Source organism: Ceratotherium simum, chromosome 2, assembly GCF_057802395.1.
Source record: "Ceratotherium simum simum isolate JZ-2026a chromosome 2, ASM5780239v1, whole genome shotgun sequence".
NCBI classification, from domain to species: Eukaryota; Metazoa; Chordata; class Mammalia; order Perissodactyla; family Rhinocerotidae; genus Ceratotherium; species Ceratotherium simum.
This window is the reverse complement of record NC_141901.1, coordinates 15,447,748-15,470,145: the sequence shown is the minus strand read 5'-3', so window position 1 is coordinate 15,470,145 and position 22,398 is coordinate 15,447,748. Positions and strand designations below refer to the sequence as shown.

At 35.5% G+C, this 22,398-nt stretch overlaps 1 protein-coding gene across 5 annotated transcripts in view; it reads right to left on the bottom strand.

The window, feature by feature from the left end:
* Positions 1-22,398, bottom strand: part of CEP350 (centrosomal protein 350) — a 161,656-nt gene that overhangs the window by 58,412 nt on the left and 80,846 nt on the right. For all 5 annotated transcript variants that reach the window (XM_087438615.1, XM_087438610.1, XM_087438599.1 and 2 more), the window contains 6 exons: positions 21,808-21,977; positions 16,030-16,226; positions 15,248-15,432; positions 14,592-14,679; positions 5,725-5,871; positions 2,573-2,730 (listed from right to left, as the gene is read on the bottom strand). In XM_087438615.1, coding sequence (XP_087294741.1) covers positions 2,573-2,730; positions 5,725-5,871; positions 14,592-14,679; positions 15,248-15,432; positions 16,030-16,226; positions 21,808-21,977 — 945 coding nt within the window. The remainder of the gene's footprint in view (positions 1-2,572; positions 2,731-5,724; positions 5,872-14,591; positions 14,680-15,247; positions 15,433-16,029; positions 16,227-21,807; positions 21,978-22,398) is intronic.

Below are 22,398 nucleotides of genomic sequence, written 5' to 3'. Positions count from 1 at the left end.
CCTCACAGTAATAAAAAAAAAAACTCAGATTTTGTTTACCATTATTACCAAAAGACTGAGGGCTATTCAGTCTGTGGCTTTTGCAAACATATTTTCATTATTATTAATCTTTTTCATAGTTTAAACTTCTTTTGCTTTTCACTATAGTAGAAATGGAAATTATTTGTAAAATGTCAACTCAATAAAGAGGTCAAGAAAAGCCACAGATTAAAAATGTAAATTTTAACAAAGGCATTATTGTCTCCATAAAACATTAAAGAAGGAAATCTTTCATTGTAGCCAATAGTTTGATCACTTCAGAAAAATATTTGTCATAGAACCAGAGCTCAGAAGGTTAACAATAAGCAGTAATATATAATGAAAAAGTTCCCCCAAAAGTTAGCTAAACTTAATGAGAAGGATGACTACTTTTTGACAGGTGTTTTATATCAATAAAATAGGAATCTCCTGGAAGACTGCCTTTGCAAATCTACAGAACAAATAATAATGCAAAGGCTCAAATGATTTTGTTAGTAGGTGTCTACTGTAGCAAATGGTTACAAAATTAACTACTTATTTATTGAGCTGACATTCCAACATTGTTGAAGGAGATTTAATTCTACAGCTTTGGTGATCTGAATGGTATTTAAAAACTAGTTTTCACATTACTTCGTTCTGGAGATCAAAAACTATTGCATAACAATAATTTTCCTTTTTAATGCACGGCTAATTTTGGAAAATACTCCAGTTCATCCTCAAATTTCAGCACCATCATCCTAATATTAAAGCTAATTTCTTTGCCACCACTGTCCTTACTCCATCCCTATCCACAAACACAACTGCATTGCTTCAAACAACAAATCAAGAAGTCACTGAATGCTTCAAGATCTCTTTGTTTGTACAGTTTGTATAGTTCTCTTTGACAAACTTCTCAAAAATTTACTACAGTAGTTGACAAAGGAAGGTAGAACAGTAATACAAAAATTGAGAAAAAAATTAAAACTTAGAACAAAGTCAAATTCAACCTTGAATTTGTTATTTAGGATTTTTAAAGCTTTAACCAAATCTGAAATAAACACCACATAAACTGACTAACCTCACAGATTAGGATTTGCAGTTTCTTCTACAGATGTGATGAAAATTATTAGAATATTATTCACGGAGACCAGCAATGAAGATCTTACTGACATAGACAAGCAAAGGATCAATGAAGAAATTATCCCTGAAGCTGTCTTTCGTCCAATATCTACCATTCTAAGACATTTGGATGCAGATATAAAATGTCAAATCAGTTAACAAAATTTATGAGAGAGATTATTCTGAATGCAAAGATCTCTGGAGCAATAGGGCATGCCTATACCGCTATTGGAAAATTTTATCAGGAAACAAAGAAAGCATCTTTAGTCTAAATTTCAATAAATTTTTATTTGAAAAAGACTGAGTCTATCTTATGGAAATCATCCTAAAGGAATATTCACACATTTGTAAACACTTGGTTTCATCCTCTTTTATTTAAAAAATTTGTATTTATTTTTAAAAATATTTTTGTAATCAATTTAGGTATTTTTAAGCTATAAAATATCACTTTTAAGGTAATGAAATACAATTTCAGTTAAGCAATGAAGGGCCAATATATAACATTGTACCTACAGTAAAAAAGGTTTGACTTACAACTGCTTCACTGTTCAGAAACTAATTAAATCAAGGTTGATGTCTCACATAAATACAGAGCGTTATTAAATTTGGTGATGTGTGGTACAATGCCAAAGGATATATCAAGATACAACTTCAGTTCAATCTGTGGTTCAAATTGCTAACTTAAAATAAATTAGCAGTCAATAAAAATTTTTAATGGGTCCCTCTTCCATATTTAAAGAAGGTAGAGGTTATAAAGTCAGGGATAGGGTCCACGAGCAGCTAACTTACAAGTGTATTTAATTAAATGTATACCTAAAAGAGTAAACTCACACATAAATGTCATTTTATATGGTCAAAGCTGACATACAACTCAGCTACATCTAAGTAGGAGTAGCTTTCTTTAAAAGAGCCTTTAAAAATTACTTAGAAATGTTTTAGACGAATGGTAGACTGCTAAATCATTCAACATCCCAGGAGAATTTCAGTCTTTCTGGTTTCAACTGAGCAATCCACACTTACTCACAGGTTAAAATTTCACTCTTCTATCTGAATAAGCCTGAAAGCTGTCAGAGCCACAGGATGAGATCTCAGGATATACCATTCATTGCTCCCCCAAGTCAGCAGAAATGTCCTCAGATTTCAGAGAAGGTAAAAATTTCACACTTACTCATAACTTTTAATAAGAGAAAGAAGAAAACATTATCATGGGTATATGTGCAAATACTACTTTGTTTTTAGAACAAGAAACCCCGCTGTATTAAAAACAAAAAAATTTGTTTTATAAATAAGACCTATAGTTAAATGACTTCTAAGTTGATCTAATAATTCTGCTAAAATGCTACTGAATCCATAAAATATTATGTTGTATCAATCTAATCTAATGAAGTACATTAAAAATATTATTTGTTGTTACTACTTTCAATGTAAACAGGAGATATTTATAAATATGAATTACTTTTCATCCATGCGGCTTCTCATTTTCTTCAGTTTCTGCATAATGCTGCTAGTTTCACTGCTGGAGATTGAAATGGGGGAAGGACTGCGGGTCTCCAAGTCAGTTGGACCAGGACTGGTTGCCTTATTATCCTTTGTACCACCATCACTATGAGAGTCCTGCAAACAAAAGGGGGTACAGTGTCATAATTTTATTGGAATTTAAGATCTCAAAGTGATTTTAAACACTGTCATTTCAAAATTAAGTTTATCCTCAAAACAGTATTTGTGAAACAGCTGAAATTAAGCTATTACTTAAAGGACAAAATTATATCACACATTTAAAAATGACTAAAATACAAATTTTATGTTATATGTATTTTACATAAATGTATATACAATCACAAAGTGTAATAATTTTTTTAAATGTAAAAAAAAATCCAAAAAATTTCTTCTACTATAAATCTAGTATCTCAATGTCCTAATTTTTTAAAATTGAACCACTCAAAAGGAATACAAAATTAGACACTATAGCTATATAAATCATACGTACAAACACAAAGAATAAAGGGAACACCTAACCTATTTTAATCATACTGAAGGATGGATCTTTTTCCTTTAAATATTTCCTAAGGAAAACAATATTTTCACAAATTAAAAGTGTACAATGAAAACATCTTGGAACTATTGGTTTAATCACTATATTATTTCTGATGAGCAAAAAGTAAAACTTTAATTGCTTAGTAAGTCTTTCCCACTAATAGTAATTTATTCTCATAACTTTTCAGGGACAATCATGACTGTTTTTATTTTGTGAACAATACAAACAAAGCAGAGTATTTCTCATTCCCTTTTCCCTTCCTGAATGATTCAGTCTTCAAGTCATTAGATGGAACAGAACAATGTAGGCGTCCATGCAGGGGTGGAGGGAGACAAGGTAGCCAAGAGTAGGGTGTCCCAACCTGAGTGGGATGAAGAAGGCATCTAATGCAGGAGGGTGGCCTGTGTGGGGAGACAGAGCCCAAGTGGGGCAAGAGGATGTCCATATGGGAGTGTTCCTACACGGCAAGTTATAAGCCCAAAGAGAGTGAGGTGGCATTCCTACAGAGAAGAGAATCCAAAGAGGGTAAGGAGGGTATAAAGAAGGGGCAAGGAGATGGGGAATAGCCTGACTTGGGAAGTCAGAGCCCAAGTGGGGTGAAAAGGGCATTCACATGAAGAAAGGGGTGGCTGTGGTTATGGGAGATGGGTTACATAGGAGGAATGATCATATCATTAACTATATTAAGGAAAAGGGTAATCAGTTATCTGTCAGAGAAGGAAGTTCCAAAAGAGAGAAAACTAGAATGAATCTTATGGGGTTGGATTGGAAACGGAAGGATCAGTATGAACTCCTGATTTATCAGCATGAACTCAATACAGACATACTATATGTATTATACATACACAAATAAGTATACATGTAAAATGTATGTATTTATCTACATCTATATATATTTATATATTCGTTAGATTTGTTGCTTAGGAGGCGCAAAACCTGAATAGCAATGAGCATGCCTAGCACCAGGTCTTGGTTTCTAAATAACTTTCCTCCTTGGAGAAACGGCTGATTCCAAGGCTGGGGCAGGTTTAAGTACACGATGACCCTGAAACATCTTGTTCCAGAAAACACAGACGTGCTCAAAGACTGATAGGGACGTGTCAAAAGGACACAGAAACCTGCTTGAAGAGGCTCCCAATGGCCCAATTTGGGACAAAGTGAGCATCAAAACAAATAATGATAGTAACAGATTGTAATGCTGAGTAAAATAGGAATCCATGAGTCAATCCTGATATAAATAAAAGAATAAATTTAGGCCGGCCCTGTGGCTTGGTGGTTAAGTGCGCGCGCTGCGATGCTGGTGGCCCGGGTTCGGATCCCGGGTGCGCGAGGCACCACTTCTCCGTTCATCCTGAGGCCGAGTCCCACATACAGCAACTAGAAGGATGTGCAGCTACGACACACAACTATCCACTGGGGCTTTGGGGGGAAAAATAAAATAAATAAAATCTTTAAAAAAAAAAAGAATAAATTTAAGTTTGATGAAGAACAGGAATTTATGCAGTTTCAAAATACCTCCGTGCAAAGTACTTATTAATTACAAAGGGAAAGAAAGTAACTTTACAGTGAAATCTGGTAGATACCACCTTAATCAAGTTAACATCATCAGTAATGGGATAAATCAAAATCAGGGGCCACCTGATCGAATGCAATGAGAAGAACATCACATCACTTCTGTGATATTGCTGCCAAAGATGCACAACCTGAATCTAATTATGAGGAAACATTAGACAAACCCAAGTTGAGGAACATTCTACAAAATAACTGGCATGTAATTTTCCAAAGTGTTAAGGTCATAAGAGTCAAGGAACTTTTCTAGACTGAAAGAGACTAATGAGATATGAAAACTAAATGCAATATGTGACTCTGAACTTACCTTTTGATATAAAGAACATTATTATGAAAATTGGAGAAACTTGGAGTCTGCAGATTAAATGGTAGTAATGTATCAATGTTAATTTCTTGGGAACATACTCTCAACTAAGGAAAACATAGTTCTTTGTGTTTGAAATTTTCTATAAATTTGAGATTGTTTCAAAATTTAAAGTGTATTTTAAAAATCAAAGCAGAGAATATCAGAGATGTACTTAACTATACTGCTATATAGTCTGGGTTTCCCAACACTACAGTGATACTTTACAGTATCTTAGAACAGGTCCAAATTTGGTTTTTGTCTGACTATCTCCTTTGAATCTTATATCATTATATTAATATTGGATAGCTGCAATAAGTAACATATAAAGAGCAAAAATAGTCTCTCCCATTAATTCTGAAGAATATATTTGGATTGATAAGCAAGAGCAAGGCTCTCTGTCCCAACTGAGTTTATAAATGGAAAATATTTTTAAACTAATTTATGAACCATGTGTCCCTTTCAAAACTTGAGTATTCTATGAGAAAAAAAATAAAAACACTCACTATACATAAAGGCACATACATAGAACTTTATCCTAGTTCATTATTGTATCACAGTGTTAGAATGAACATACCCATCATATTAGAAGATGAGGCAGGGTTAGGTATTAGCAAGAAACAGGAGGCAGAATATAAAGTAATAACTTCATGCAATTTACCAATTTATTCTCCCCTGCAGACTTTAACTTCTCCTGTAGTTTTATGGTGGTCTGTCGGATCCTTTCTATCTCCTCCTGCTGTTTAAGAATCAGTTGTCTTTCCTTCCGAGCCGCCTTATTGGCTTCCTGAAGACGTTTAATTTCTGCCTAAGGTTTAAAGAGTTAGGAGAGGGATTGAGAATTGGAGGAGACGAGTCCAAAGCAATATTTTAAAAAGAAAATCCAATCATCACATATAGAAAAAATAAATATAGTATTTCAAGATAAAAGTAATAACATTTAAAAGTTTTAAAGTAGTGAAGGAGGAAAAAGTCACATAACTCCATCACTCTAAAATAATTTAACATGATCCCTTAATTTAAATAATTGTAATTATAACAGACTGATAATTTCATATCTTTTTTAAATTTAATATGCCCTTTACATTTTTCCATAGTGCTACTCCATCTTTACACCGTCTAAAAGTTGCGTATCAAGTAAACTAATTAATGTAACCATTATCCTATTGCTAAAGTGTTAGGCCCCTTATTTTTTACCATCTCAAATAATGCTTTAATACCTATAATTATTTCATACTATGGATTTGTTCCTTTAGGAGAGATTCCAAAAAGTAGGACAAACAAGGCAAAGAGAATGAATCATTTTATAGCCCTTAAAATAATTTTAAAAATTGTTTTAAAAAAAGAATTGTCTCCACTTAAAACGCTACCAGATCATTTAAGACTACACTGCACCAAACTCTCTCTCTCTGCACAGGATGTTATTAATTTTTATGTTGCTAATTAAATGGGCAGAAGATGATACACTTCACTGTTAATAACTGTTAAAATTTAACAGAGACTGTTTTTTCTCCAGAAATTTGTTTTAATCTGTTTTCTTATCAATAAAACATAATAAATACATTAATAATTTGTTACTTATAATTTCTTTTAATCATATTTGATTTTTTCAAACTATCTGAAAATGCAGAAAAGTGTATAATAAACATCTAATTTCCAAAATCCCAGATTGACAACTATCAATATTCTCCTAGTCATATTTTCTCCTAGTCTTTAATTTTGTAAAGAAAGAAAACATTACAGATAAAACCAGTCTGCAATTCCCTGCCCCAACGTCTTAGAGGTAACCACTGTCATGGTACATATCTTTCCAGCACATTCTTTTTAAAGTCTTCTACAAATATTTGTACTTATCTGCAAAAAAACATGTACTATTTGATGTGTATGTTTTTAAATATTTTATAAATAATATCACACATACATATTTTCAACTATGCTTTATTTACTAGACATTGCTTTTGATATCTCTCTGTGTTGATTTACACCTAAATGCTGCATAGCATTACATTGGAGGTATGCACATTTCATTCATCCATTACCCCTATGGTTGGATAAGATTGCTGTCTACTATTACAAACAATGCTACAATGAACAGCCTTCCACTTTTTGTCTCGTTGGGCACATGTATAAATTTCTCTGAAGTAGCAGTTCTTGAAGTACTCCAAGTCCATGGGCCTTTGGGGGTCCCCGAGATTGTTTCAGGAGACTTTCAGGGTCAAACTATATTCATAATACTAAGACATTATTTGCCCTTTTTCACTTTCATTCTCTCATGAGTATACAATGGCATTGTATGCATTTTTAAGAAAATAACTATATTTTCCCAAATAAAAAAAAAATTTAGTGAAAAGAGAAGTATTTAGATTTTTGCAAATTTCTTTATTGTCTGGCTGGATTTTTTTTTTTTAACATCATGCATTGGTCATTTGGAATGTTAGTGCATTTCCAAAATGTTAGTTCAATCTTCTAAATGTTGACATATTTCCTTATACAATATCAAAAAATCACTTTCACTAATATCACCACTGATCTCAAAAGAAAAATTCTTTAGTGTTGGGTGTTAGAAATTTTTCAAAATTCTGACTTTTGATTGAAAATTTGAATTTTATCATTGGCAGCAAATACTGTCAGTTGCTTTCTTTGAAGTTACAGGCATACTTTGTTCATTTTTGAGAAAATGACTGTCAAATACCCAAATCTGAATAAGCACAGTTTAAGTAATTTTTCAGGTAAACAAAAAGGTATTCCATGAAAAAAAGTGGCTAGTTTCAGCATGCAGTTCAAACAACTGCACAAATGCTTTTCCTTGAGTTAATCACTGTACTCTGGTATCTAGCAAAAGTGTTCAAATGTGGGCTTCCCATTTCTGTCACACAGAACATGAAAAAGCACTCAAAGCTCAACACTCAATAAAATTAATAATTTTTACCACTTAATCAGGACATTCTTCAGTGAAACTAGCTTTTTTCAGCTGCAAGTCTGTGGCAGTGAAAAATACAACTACTAGTACACTTTGGTGCTACTGCCCCAATTCGTGCTAAGGCACCAGCAGTTTTACCCATTGTCTTTGCACCATTTAGTGAAAATGTCAACACATGAGAAGAGCAAATTCATATCCCACTATCATTATGAATATAGTTTTGACCTCCCTGACCCATGAAAGGGTTTCAGGGACCCCCAGAGTTCCACAGAGCACATGATGAAAATTGCTACTAGCTTAGGCCTGAATTTCTGAACCAATTAATGTATAAATTCACCCAATCTGAGCCTAGAAGAAAGAAGAGGGGGATTTTTGAAAGGGATTCTAGGGGGAAAAGGTTTGCTTCTCCCTAAGAATAAGTCATAAGGTTGTACAAACAAATTGTTCACTTTAAAATGGTTAATAGTATAAGTGAATTATTCACTTTAAAATGGTTATTTTATGTGAACTTCACCTCAAAAAGAAAGAATAAGACACAGGAAAATACGTTTTTTAGATACAGTTGTGCAAAGATATGTGGCCAAGTTGCTTATAGCCATCTTACTACCAGTCAAAATAATTCTTATTGATACAACTGCAATAAATATCTTATACTTTGGTGCTTTTATTTCTGTAGGGCAACTTTCCAGAGGTAGCCAGTTGGATCAAAGAGTATTTTTCGCACATTTACTTAAAGAACATTCTGAAGTACTACAAACATAATATGCAGAAAAATTAGTCACTTAAACACCCACCACTGGGATTGAACAGTTTGCCACATTTGTTTCAAATCTCTGTTTCAACATAAATCATTACAGATGAAACTAAACCCTACCCCAATCTCTTCTTCCATTTCCTCCCCACAAGTATATCATTCCTACATGTGCTTTTGTACTTTTTGATGCATGAGTAATGCCACAGAACATACATTACTGTTTGGTGACTTTTAAAAACTTACAAGAATGATACCAAACTATACATTTTCTTTTGCATCTTGTTTTTCTGTAAAAACGAATATTATGATTTTTGGTAAATGAAGATCTACTGCTGTACTGTTCAATATGGTAGCCACTAGCTACATGTAGCTACTTATATTAAGATTAATTAAAATTAAATGAAATTAAAATTTCAGTTTCTCAGTTGCATTAGCCGCATTTTAAGTACTCAAAAGCTACACGTGGCTAGTAGCTACTGTATTGTATAGCAAAGATACAGAACATTTACCATGATTTCAGAAATCTCTCTTGGACAGTGCTGGTATCTAATGAATTCATTTTCCTGCAGTATTATATTTTCTTGCAGGAACATGCTTTGTTTCATCTATTCTCTTACTGAAGAAATTAAGCTGTTTCCATTTTCCCCTGCACATGTGTGAAAGTTTCTCTAGGATATATACCAAGACATAGAACTGCTGAATCATATATTATATGTGCCTTCATTCTAACTAAATATAGTTAAACTGCTTTGAAAGTAGTTACACCAATTAACACCCCTACCAGCTACATAGAACTGGAGCAACAAAACTGGAGACTTAAGAGGCTTCAAATTCATAGTGTCCCCTTCAAAGTATTTGCCAATTCTGAAGCAGCACAGACAGAAAGCTAAGGAGCTAAGCCAGAAAACTCTCAACAGCAGAACAGAAATCTTGTCTCTTGTGCTGGTAAAACAGGTTTACCTGACTTTCAACTGAAATCCCTGGCGGGTGACAACCTAGGGTCAATGCAAAGCAGAAGTAGACTGAGGCTTACCAACTCTGCAACCCAATGCTAACCCAGCCAGTCCTTAAATGGATTAAAGTGAACAGCAGACCACTCTAACTGCATAGCAGAGGAAAGGATAAACTTCTCTGGGGGAAGATAACATCATCTGGAGCCTTTGTAGTTATTTACACATGGTGTCCAGCATTCAGTAAAAAATTACTAGGCATGCAAAGAAAAAGGATCATACAATAACAAAAAATAAAAACCGACAATATTAGCAGATGCACGGATGTCCAAATATTGGAGTTAGCAGACAAGGAAGTTAAAATGACTATGAATAATGTGTTCAAAAAAAATACAGGAAAAGATAAAAAAAACAGATGAAAAGGTAGAAAATTTCAGCAAAGAATTAAAATCTATAAAAAAGAACAAAAGGGATATTATAAAACTAAAAAAGAGTCAAAAAAAGAACTCATCAAGGGCCAGCCCCGGTGGCCTAGTGTTTAAGTTTGGCGCACTCTGCTGCGCCGGCCCAGGTTTCGTTCCCTGGCATGGACCTACACCACTCATCTGTCAGCGGCCACGCTGTTGTGGCGGCTCACATCCAAAAAGAGGAAGATGGGCAGTGGATGTTAGCTCAGGGAAAATCTTCCTCAGCAAAAACAAAAGAAAACACAAAGAACTGATCAAATGGATTTAACAGCACACATGACAGTGAGAAGATATAACTGATGAATTCAAAGACAGGTCCATAAAAACTTTCCAAATTGAAGCATAGTATTTTTTTTTATTGTTTTAAAGAATGATATCAAAACAAAACAGAGCAGAAGAGAGATGTGCTAAATGGTCAAAAGGTCTAACGTATGTCTACTTGGAGTCTCTGAAGGAAAAGGAGGAGGGAATGGGGCAGAAGCAACACACAAAGAGATAATTTTCAAAACCTGATGAAATACAACAAACAACAGATTCAAGCTCAGCAAACCCTAAATAGTATGAATACAAAAGAAACCACACCTAGGCACATCATAGTAAACTGCTGAAGAATCAAAGACAAATTTTTTAAAATCTTAAAAGTAGCCGTCAAAAGAACAAAATTAAGACAGTCAACCTCTCCACAAAAACAATGGAAACCAGTAAACAATGGAAAATAATATCATTAAAAATGCTGAAAAAAAAATAATTCCATAGCTAGAAAAAATACTCTTCAAAGATGAAGGTGAAACAAGCACATTTTCAAACTAGTAAAAACTGAATGTGTTATCAGCAAGCATGCAACAGAATATTAGATTCATCAAAATTAAAAATTGTGTGCTTCACATGTATTGGAAGAATAAACATAGTTAAAATGTCTATATTACCTAATGCAATCTACAGATTCAATGCAATCTCAATCAGAATCCCAGTGACATTCTCCACGGAAATAGAAAAAAGAATACTAAAATTTATATGGAGCAACAAAAGACCCCGAATAGCCAAAGCAATCCTAAGAAAAAAGAACAAAGCTGGAGGCATCACAATCCCTGACTTCAAAACATACTACAAAGCAATAGTAGTCAAAACAGCATGGTACTGGTACAAAAACAGACACACAGATCAATGGAACAGAACTGAAAGCACAGAAATAAAACCATGCATATATGGACAGCTAATTTTCGACAAAGGAGCTAAGAACATACAATGGAGAAAGGAAAGTCTCTTCAATAAATGGTGTTGGGAAAACTGGACAGCCACATGCAAAAGAATGAAAGTGGACCATCTGCTATCGCCATTCACAAAAATCAACTCAAAATGGATCAAAGACCTGAAGGTGAGACCTGAAACTATAAATCTCATAGAAGAAAATATAGGCAACACACTATTTGACATTGGCCATAAAGGAATCTTTTCGGATGACATGCCTACCCAGACTAGGGAAACTAAAGAAAAAATAAGCAAGTGAGACTTTATCAGATTAAAGAGCTTCTACAAGGGGCTGGCCCCGTGGCTTAGTGGTTGAGTGCGCGCGCTCTGCTGCTGGTGGCCCGGGTTCGGATCCCGGGCGCGCACCGACGCACTGCTTCTCCGGCCATGCTGAGGCCGCGTCCCACATGCAGCAACTGGAAGGATGTGCAGCTATGACATACAACTATCTACTGGGGCTTTGCGGGGAAAATAAATAAATAAAATCTTTAAAAAAAAAAAAAGAGCTTCTACAAGACAAATGAAACCAGGATCAAAATGAATAGACAACCCACCAGCTGGGAGAAAATATTTGCAGAACATATGTCTGACAAGGGGTTAGTCTCCATAATATATAAAGAACTCACACAACTGAACAACAAAAAACAAACAACCCGATCAAAAAATGGGCAGAGGAAATGAACAGACACTTCTCCAAAGAAGATATACTGATGGCCAATAGGCACATGAAAAGATGTTCAACATCACTAATCATCAGGGAAATGCAAATCAAAACAACACTAAGATATCACCTCACGCCCGTTAGAATGGCTATAATCACCAAGACAAAAAACAACAAATGTTGGAGAAGATGTGGAGAAACAGGAAGCCTCATACACAGCTGGTGGGAATGCAAACTGGTGCAGCCTCTATGGAAAACAGTATGGAGAGTCCTCAAAGAATTAAAAATAGAGATGCCCTAAGATCCAGCCACCCCACTACTGGGAATCTATCCAACGAACCTGAAATCAACAATCCAAAGAGGCTTATGCACCCCTGTGTTCATTGCAGCATTATTCACTCTAGCCAAGAAGTGGAAGCAACCTGAGTGTCCCTCGACCGACGATTCGATCAAGAAAATGTGGTATACATATACAATGGAATACTACTCAGCCATAAAAAAAGACAAAATCGTCCCATTTGCAACAACATGGATGGGCCTGGAAGGTATTATGTTAAGTGAAGTAAGCCAGAAGGAGAAAGACAAACACTGTATGATCTCACTCATATGTGGAATATAAACCAACACATGGACAGAGAAAACTGTGTTGTGGTTACCAGGGGCAATGGGGGTATGGGGTGGGCACAAGGGGTGAAGGGAGTCATATATATGGTGATGGACAAACAAAAATGTACAACCCAAAATTTCACAATGTTAAAAACTATTAAAACATCAATTAAAAAAAAAAATTGTGTGCTTCAAAGCACACTATTAAAGTGAAAACACAACCCCCTACAATGAGAGAAAATATTTGTAAATCTAGTCTTTATTCTACTTTACAAACAGAAAGCTACTGTAACACTGTAAAAAGTTATTTACCTATTTTAACTAAGAAAGAATTTTAAGTTATTTTTTTTTGTGAGGAAGATCAGCCCTGAGCTAACATCCATGCCAATCCTCCTCTTTTTGCTGAGGAAGACTAGCCCTGAGCTAACATCCGTGCCGATCTTCCTCCACTTTATGTGGGACGCCGCCACAGCACGGCCTGACAAGCGGTGTGTTGGTGCACGCCTGGGATCCAAACCAGGGCCGCCAGCAGCGGAGCGCGTGCACTTAACCACTATGCCACGGGGCCCGCCCCAAATTTTAAGTTATTTTAAAACCAATTTTTTCTGGATTAAAAAGACATAACTTCTTCTTTCAAAAAAAAAATAAAGTTCAGCATTTTTTCAGGTTCATATGATCAGCGATGTTTCCTGGGCAAACTTAAAATTATTTAAGTAATAATCCAATATATAACTCAAATGATTAAGTGCACAGATCATCCAACACGGTAGCTAGTACCTGGCAACAGGTCAATAAGGTAAAGAAAACTAGAATGCTTACCAGGCACTGTGAAACACATTTTACATATGTTACCTCACTTAATCCTCAAAATCACCATATGAAGTATAATCTCACTCCTACAGATGAGGAAATTAAGTTTTAGAGAGTTACTTAACCTTGACCGTGATTACAGCTGCAAGTGACAAAGCTGGAATTCAAATAATAACAGCTAACATTTATTAAGCATTTACCATTGTGCCAAGGTCTGTTCTAAGTTTATCATTATATATAAACTTATTTATTCCTCTCAACAACCCCAAAGTATGCTGTCATTATTATCCTCAGTTTACAGATAAGGAAACTGACGCACAGAGAAGTTAAATGACTTGTCCAAGGTTATGAAACTAATAATTGGTAGATTTGGGATATTAACCCAGGCGATCTGACTCCAGAGCCTGAATTCTTAACCACTACAGTATGCTGCCTCTCCAGGATTCAAATTCCAGGTCTTTCTAAATTCACTAAGCCAAAATATTAGTCAATTTGTAATTAATATGTCTTGAAAATCTATTTGGGGAAACAATGACCAAAAAATTAATCCAAGGCGTAGTGGTTAAGTTTGCGCGCTCCGCTTTGGCGGCCTGGGGTTCGCAGGTTCGGATCCCGGGCGCGGACCTACACACTGCTTACAAAGCCATGCTGTGGCAGGCATCCCACATATAAAGTAGAGGAAGATGGGCACAGATGTTAGCCCAGGGCCAATCTTCCTCAGCAAAAAGAGGAGGATTGGCAACAGATGTTAGCTCAGGGCTAATCTTCCTCACACACACACAAAAATTAATCCAAAGAGACTCTGTTATAAATACCTTAATTTTTAAAATAAGCATTTCAAAAGACTATTTTATTTTATATACTAAATGAAGGCAGAAGGTTTGACTCTATTGTATTAAGCCAGCAGTGACACACAATCCTAATTTAGGAGAAATACGGTAGATTACCAAGAAACTCCTGTAATTATAGCAGTATAGGCATAAAGAGTGGTAAACACCAACTAAATCTCATTTAAGGCGGTGTATGAAAAACAGATTAGGTAAAATAATAGATTCCACAATCTAACTTCCCTTATGATAAATTCTCTTAAAGGAATGTTTTTCCTAACATACCTTTTCTTGCTGCAACCTTAAGAGCAAACCACGTTGTTTCTTCCGGAGTGGGGGCATTTTGTCATCTTCTCCTTTGTCTCGTAGATGTCTGCAAATATTTCCCATTGAGACAAAGATTAAATTTCTATTCTAATGTCAAGAACTCTCAACCACTAAAAAGTCTCTAAACCAATTAACATTTTCAAATGTGGAAAACAGTTGCTGTAAGCAGCAATTCCTATCCCAAGAAATATTTTACTGTGTATATAATATACGCAAACCTTAGACTCTGTCCTTTAAAGATAAAATAGTTTGAACTGCAACTAGAAGGATGTGCAGCTATGACATACAACTATCTACTGGGGCTTTGGCGGGGGGGAAGATATCTAAAGATAAAATAGTTTGAGAAATTTACAACATAGTAAAGGATTTAAGTATAAAATGACAACATAAGAGTTAGTTAAGTGATAAAAGAGAAATGCAAAGAACATGTTAAAGGAGTAGGAGGTCTTGAAACCAACATGATTTAAGGATGACTGCCATATTTCTAGCTTGAGCAAGTGGGTTGATCAAATCAAATTAAATGAGGAAACAAAAATATCTTTAAAAACAAAACATTTCCTTTAAATGAAAGGAGAAGTTGAACAGTGAAAACTATGTTCTCTGAAAGAGCTTACTTTTTCTGATGCTCTAGCCAGGCTAATTCAGCCTTAGTTTTCTCCTTCAAGGCCTTTTCACGAAGACGCAGGAGTGAAGACTGGTGAGCTGCCCTCATTTCCTCTTCTTTCATATACTGTCGAACCATTTCCATAGTAAATTTAGAAAAGCTATCTTGTCCTCCTGAGAATGGCATACTCAGCTCCTGAAGTAGAGAATTTCGAGATTATCACCATCTAAACCTTTTGGAACTTAATTTCATTAAAAGAGGTATGCACTTATAAAAATAAATTATGTATATAAAAAGCCTGCCAACCATCTAAGAGAACATTCTTCAAAAAAGGCACATGAGAAGGAGTAACATTCATCTGCTAATTTATTTGGCCAATAAAATCTTAAACAACTATTGTAAGCTAGTTACTGTCCCACGGATAAAAAGCAGGGTACGACTATGTCCCTGTTACCCAAAAGGCTTACAATTTAGTAAGAAGAATGATATAAATGTGAATTTTTAAATAGAATAAAGTGTTATAAGAGTGAAGAAAGTCAAAAAGCTAAAGAGGTGACTTTGGTTCAGATCCTCAACAGCCTTATATACCATTCCAAGGAATAAGTTTGTATTCTATCTTGTGAGGAAAGTAAAGCCAGATTCTATAACAAAAATACAATGTAAAATTGATATCTTAGGAAAATCATTCTGGTAGCTGACAAATGAGCCCAAGTACAAAATGTATCTCATGCCTTTGCAAGAACACATCCACAACTATTTATGAAGAATCTCCACAGGTAAACTGAAATACACCTTGGCAGAAGACAGTGTAGTCTTTTCTGGGGAAGTTTCTTCATCAGAGTCATCATGATGGCCTCTTTTCTTTTCCATGTTAAATCTGCGATGACTCTCAGAAGGTAGTAAAGATCGAAATGATTTTTCTTCTATTTCATCTTCTGTCATGGATTCATCAAATTTCAGGGAATATTCTGTTGCAATAGAAGTTGAATCTAAAAGAATATGGAGCAAGTCGATTTTATCATTGTAACAGTTTACAGTAGGTATTCAATTAGTAGCCCTTGCTGCCTCTTTATAGGACAATCTAACATAAACTCATTGAACTGATCACTAGCAATTAATAGACATGAAATAATAAACAATTCACTTAACTTACAAACAAGAAAAAAAAGTCGAAAATATCTAAAAATACTAGTACAAGAAATATGGTAAAAGTGTAAAGTACTTCATATACAAAGAGCTCTTACAAATCAATTAGAAAAACCAGTAACAACTCTAAAGAAAAACGAGAAACGGTAATGATCAGATGCTTCACAAAGGCCAAAATAAAGTAAAAAAAAGAAAAAGTTTAACATTACTAGCAATCAAAGAAATGCATATTAAAAATTTTCTAGAACTCATTAATCTGATGCTTAATTAAAAACATAACAGCTCTTTTAGGTTGGTTCCTGTGTGCCTCTGACACACCCCCAGCCCCATCCTTTTGTTTACTGAACATCCTTACTTTCTGGTACTACAAGATGCTCCAGGTTCATTTTGTATTTTCCCTGCCCAGTCCTAGAAACAGTCATTCCTCCAAAGAGCCCCGGTTTCTTTTATTGGAGAATATTTAGAAACCAGTTGGGTACTGGTTGTCGTTGTTACTACTGGCATATTGTTGCTTCTTCACTCTATTAGTGGACAGACCTGGGTAATACATGCATGTATACTAACCCATGTACACACACCTGTTCCTGTATCCATCTATCCAAACATGGATTCATGCTGATGGTTCTGACTCTAATCCAGGACCACAGGGTTCTTTCTAGTCTTCCTTTCTTGCGTATCTGTAACTTCCCTCTCCAACACCAAGACACCTGGCTCCCACTATCCAACATCCATTTACTTATTTGTTCAACCCCAATATACATGTAAAGAACTGTTATAACCCACATCCCTGTGAAAAACAAGTTTACCAACTAGAATACAGTGTTTATACACTGTTCCTTTTTCATTTAGGTTTACAATGTCCACTCAAAAACACCATTTTCCAAAGTTACTTAGGTCAGCTCCTTTTTCCTCCACCCCCTTCGGTGTCGTTATGCCATATATTTGTAATGAGTTAGGTTCATTTGCCACAGGCTACATTCCATCCTGAGATCCCCAAACATCCTGGTTGATGGTTGTGTATTTACTTTGCACACATTAAAGTTTACTCTTTCTGATTTAGTTCTAGGGTTTTGACAAATGCGTAGCATCAGACAGTACATACAAAACCATACAGAACTACAATACCTTACATAATAGTTTTACACTAAAAGTTCTCCTGTGCATCCACTTTGCAGTCAACCACTTTCTCTTCCACCTAACATCTGGGAACCATTCATCTGTTTTCCATCCCTATAGTTTCACCTTTTCCAGAATGTCATATAAATGGAATTATAGAATATGTAGGCTTTGGGGGCTTGCTTCTTTCAATTAGTAAAATTTACTTAAAACTCATCCATGTTGTTGCATGAATCAATAGCTTGTTCCTTTTAATCGCTGAATAGTATTCTATTGTATATTTACCAGTTTGTTTATCCATTCATCTCATAAGACATCTTGGTTCTTCCAGTTTTTAGCCATTATGAATACTGGTGTTATGAGCATTAGTACAGGTTTTTGTGTGGACATAAGTTTCCAAACCACTTGTGTAAATACCTAAGCATGTGATTGCTGGGTCATTATAGAATACTGTGACAATGTCTTCCAAAGTAGCTGTACCATTTTGCATTCTCATCAGCAATGAATGCAAGTTTCTGTCGCTCTGCATCCTTGTCAATTTGTTGTCAGTTTTTTGGATTTTAGCCATTCTAATTAATAGGCATCTGGTAGTATCTCATTGTTATTTTAATTTTCATTCCCTAATGACACATGATATTAAAGACCTTTTCTATGTCTATTTGTCATTTGCATATTTTCTTCAGTGAAGTGTCTGTTCAGATTTTTTGCACATTTTTTAACTGGGTTGTTGATTTTCTTATTGTTGAGTTTTAAGACTCCTTTATATATTCTGGATACAAGTCCTTTACCCAATATGTGATTTACAAATATTTTCTAATAGTCTGTGGCTTAATTTTCATTCTCCTAGCAATGTCTTTCATAGAACAGAAGTTTTTTAATTTTGACAGAGTACAACTTACCAATTTTTTCTTTCATGGATTGTACTTTTGGTAATGTACCTAAGAAATCATTGCCAAACCAAAGGTGACCTAGATTTTCTCCTATGTTCTCTTCTACATATTGGTTTTTTAATGGTTTAATTCCTTTGGATCTTGGTTCTTCTCTGAATTCTAGCTGCCTTAGCCTCTCTAGGCTCCTAACTCCATTTCCTTAACTCAGGGAGACTGCTGGGCTCCATGCTCTGTGGTCTGGAAATTCCCTCTAGGTAGTAAGCCGGGGGCAATCACAGCGCTCATCTCATCTATATCCTGTCTCTCATGAATCAATATCATTCACTGTCTAATGTCCAATGTCTCAAAAATAGTTATTTCATATGTTTTGTCTGATATTTTAGGAGGGAGGGTAAACCTGGTCCCCTTCCTCCATTGTGGACAGAAGTAGAAGTCCAAGCAATTTAATTCTAAATTGTTTAAAGAACTTAAATATACCAAAAAGTCACAGTTGGTGACATTTCAAATTAGTCACTTGACAATTATTTATTTGAGGTTCACAGACACTATCAATAATTAAATGTCATCAGTAATTTAATTACAAACACTATTATTAATAAGATAAAATTTAGTAAAGGTTAAATTCTGCAAGAAAACTTCTATTATTCCTCTATTATTTTCCTATATTCTTTATTTCTCCCATGATGTGAAAGTTGTCATTATGAAGTCTGATCCTAAAATGAATTTCATTAGTCTTTAATCCAGCAGTCCACAAAACATTTTTGATCGTGTATACCTATCAGAAAAAAAAAAATATGAGCGTGCCTCTCAATATTTATAAACTATTGTATTAGTCTGCTTGGGCTGCCATAACAGAAGACCACAGACTGGGCAGCTTAAACAACAGAAATTTATTTTCTCACAGTTCTGGAGGCTGGAAATCCAAGATCAAGATGCTGGCAGGGCTGGTTTCGGGTGATACCTTTCTTCTTGGCTTGCAGACTGACGTCTTCTGTGTCCTCACAAGGCCTTTTCTCTGTGCTTGTGCACTCCTGGTGTCTTCTTTTCTTATAAGGACACCAGTCCTACTGGATTAGAGGCCCATCTTTATGACCTCATTTAACTTTACCTCCTTAAAGGCCCTATCTCCAAATATAGTCACACTGGAAGTTAGAACTTCAACATATGAATTTTCGGGGGACACAATTAAGTCCATGACATTCCAGCCTCTGGCTCCCCAAAATTCATTCCTTCTCACATGCAATATACATTCACCCCATCCCAACAGTCCCAAAAGTCTTAACCCATTCCAGCATCAACTACAAGTCCAAAGTCTCATCTAAACATCATCTAAATCAGGTATGTGAGACGTATGTGAGACTCAAGGTATGATTCATCCTGAGGCAAAATTCCTTTCTAGCAGTGAACCTATGAAGCAACAAGACAAGTCATGTGCTTCCAAACCATAATGGTGGAATAGGCATAGAACAGACAACCCTATTCCAAAAGAAAGAAACTGGAAAGAAGAAAGGGTGACAAGTCTCAAGCAAGTCCAAAACCTAGCAGGGTAAATTTCATTACATTGTAAGGCTCGAGAATAATCCTCTTTGGCTCGATGCTCTGCCCTCCAGGCCCACCAGGGTGGCCACCATACTTTCTAGGCCCACTGGGGTGGCCATTTCCCCTCACCCGTGAGTGGCAGCCGCACCCCCTCAGCCATAGGCAGTGGCCTTGCTCCCGAGGCCCTGCACAAGAGCAGCCTGGACAACTGAAACCAAAGAGATGGCCTCAGTCTCTGAAACCAATGAGGGGACAGCCTTGCCACATGGGCCTGTGTGCTCTGGGCCTGTGGTGGCAGTGGCTGCTCTGCTGATTTCTGAATCTCCTTCAGGGTCATTCTTCCCTTTTCTTGAAGGATAAGGCATGTTCACAGCTGGATAGCTCTATTGTCTCATCCCGCAGAATCCCAGAAATCCGCAAATCTTCCTGTATTTCATCCTATGTCTTGTCTTTTATTCCAAACTGGCAGTGTCTCTGCTGGTATGATCCCATCTCTATTCCTGGCTTCTGCTGAGATGGCTGATTAAATCCACTGGTAATCTCTTAATGGAGTGACTGTCCAGTCACTTCCTTGGTATTCTCTCCAGAACAGCTGTCTCATTTTTCACAATATGGATAGGCTAAAAATTTTCCAAATCTTCAAGTTCTGGTTCCTTTTTGCTTTATAATTCTTTCAATTTCTCTCTCCTGTCCCATTTTACTATAAGCAGTAAGGAGAAACCAGGCCATGACTTCAACACTTGCTTAGAAATCTCCTCAGCTAAATATCCAAGTTCATCACTTTTAACTTCTACTTTCCACAAAACACTATAACGCAGTTAGCCAAGTTCTTGGCCACTTTATAACAAGGACTGCCTTTCCTCCAGTTTTCAATAACATGTTCCTCATTTCCATCTTCATCAGACTTCACTGGAATCACCTTTAATGTCCATATTCCTACCAACGGTCTCTACAGGGCAATGTAGGCTTTTTCTAGCATGCACCTCAAAACACTTCTAGTCTCTACTCATTAGCCAGTTCTAAAGCCACTTCCACATTTTTAGTACTTGTTATAGAGCACCCCTCTTCTAGGTACCAAGATCTGTATTAATCAGCTGGGGCTGCCATAACTACAGACTGCTATACCCACATATTATACTCATTATAAAATTTACAAACAAATATTTTAAAAGAATAAGAAAAATTTAAATTTAAATATTTTCTTCATGCACTCCAAACACTGCCTTGCCTATTCTGCTTTGAAGACTACACTTCTAGACTATCAATCAAAAATACTGCTTAAGAGCCAGTTATTAAAAAAATAAATTCTAGAATGGAGGCTTTTAATATTCTGACTTAATGTCTTAACGGTGCCGTTTGTTGCCAGATTCTGTTTTGTTTATTATGTTATTTACTACCCATTATTTGATAGAAGTACAGCTTTCATTTATGATCTAGGAAAAGTAATAAATTTTAATCTAGTTATTATATCTGATGTTATCATTATTTATAAGAAAATGTATCCTTATTATAATGTTTAAAATTTAAAGTTCTAATAATATATTTTCTCCTTTATATGATTACGTTACACGCCTATAATAGGAAAAAATTAGTTTTTCAGTGTTGAGTATACATTTTTCATTCACATGCATGTTCTCCTAGATTTAGTTCTGCCTCCTCTTAGGATTATGACACACAATCATTTAAAACATTGGCATGGGTTACTAGCACAGTGAATGGCCATGAAATAGTTTCACCTGGATACATTTACTATCAGACATATAACCTGGTCATTACCACCATGTTCTAATTATATTAACTAGCTCAATCACAAATATCTCAAAGGGTCTGGAACCCACCCAAAACAAATAAATATACATATATGTGCAAGAAAAGTTACCTTTCTCATCAGGAAGAGACGGTATGCTATCACTTCGCAGAGAATCATCCGCAGCAGTCTGAACCTGTTCATCAATAGAACTCTCCAACTTTTCACCATGAAGTTTCTTCTCATTTTCCTTAGAAGATGGAACTGAAGGACTTTCTTGACAGCTGCTACCACTACTACTTCTGTTTATGGAGATTATGGAAACAAAACAAAAAAAAGGTGACAAAATAAGGATCATAACTTCAAAGTAAACTTATTTAGACAAAGAAATGGGCCTTATGATCAAGCTATAAAATGATGAAAGATGTAATATAAAACATAAAAATGCTAAGTAGACATAAGTCCGAGAAGAAACTGCTTTAGGAAACATGAGTAGGAAGGAGGAAGGTTTCACTTTTAAATAATCATGATGGGCAGCCACTACTCTCAGGCTATCACTCTCCTTTATTCTTTTATTTTAAAATCAAGCTACTGGGAAAATAGGCTTCTACTTGCTGTTTCCACTTCCTTACTTTTCATCAACATCACAATTTATTACAATCTGCTTCAATCCCAACTACTCTACTGGAACTGTTCTTGTAAAATATACCTGAACTCTAATTG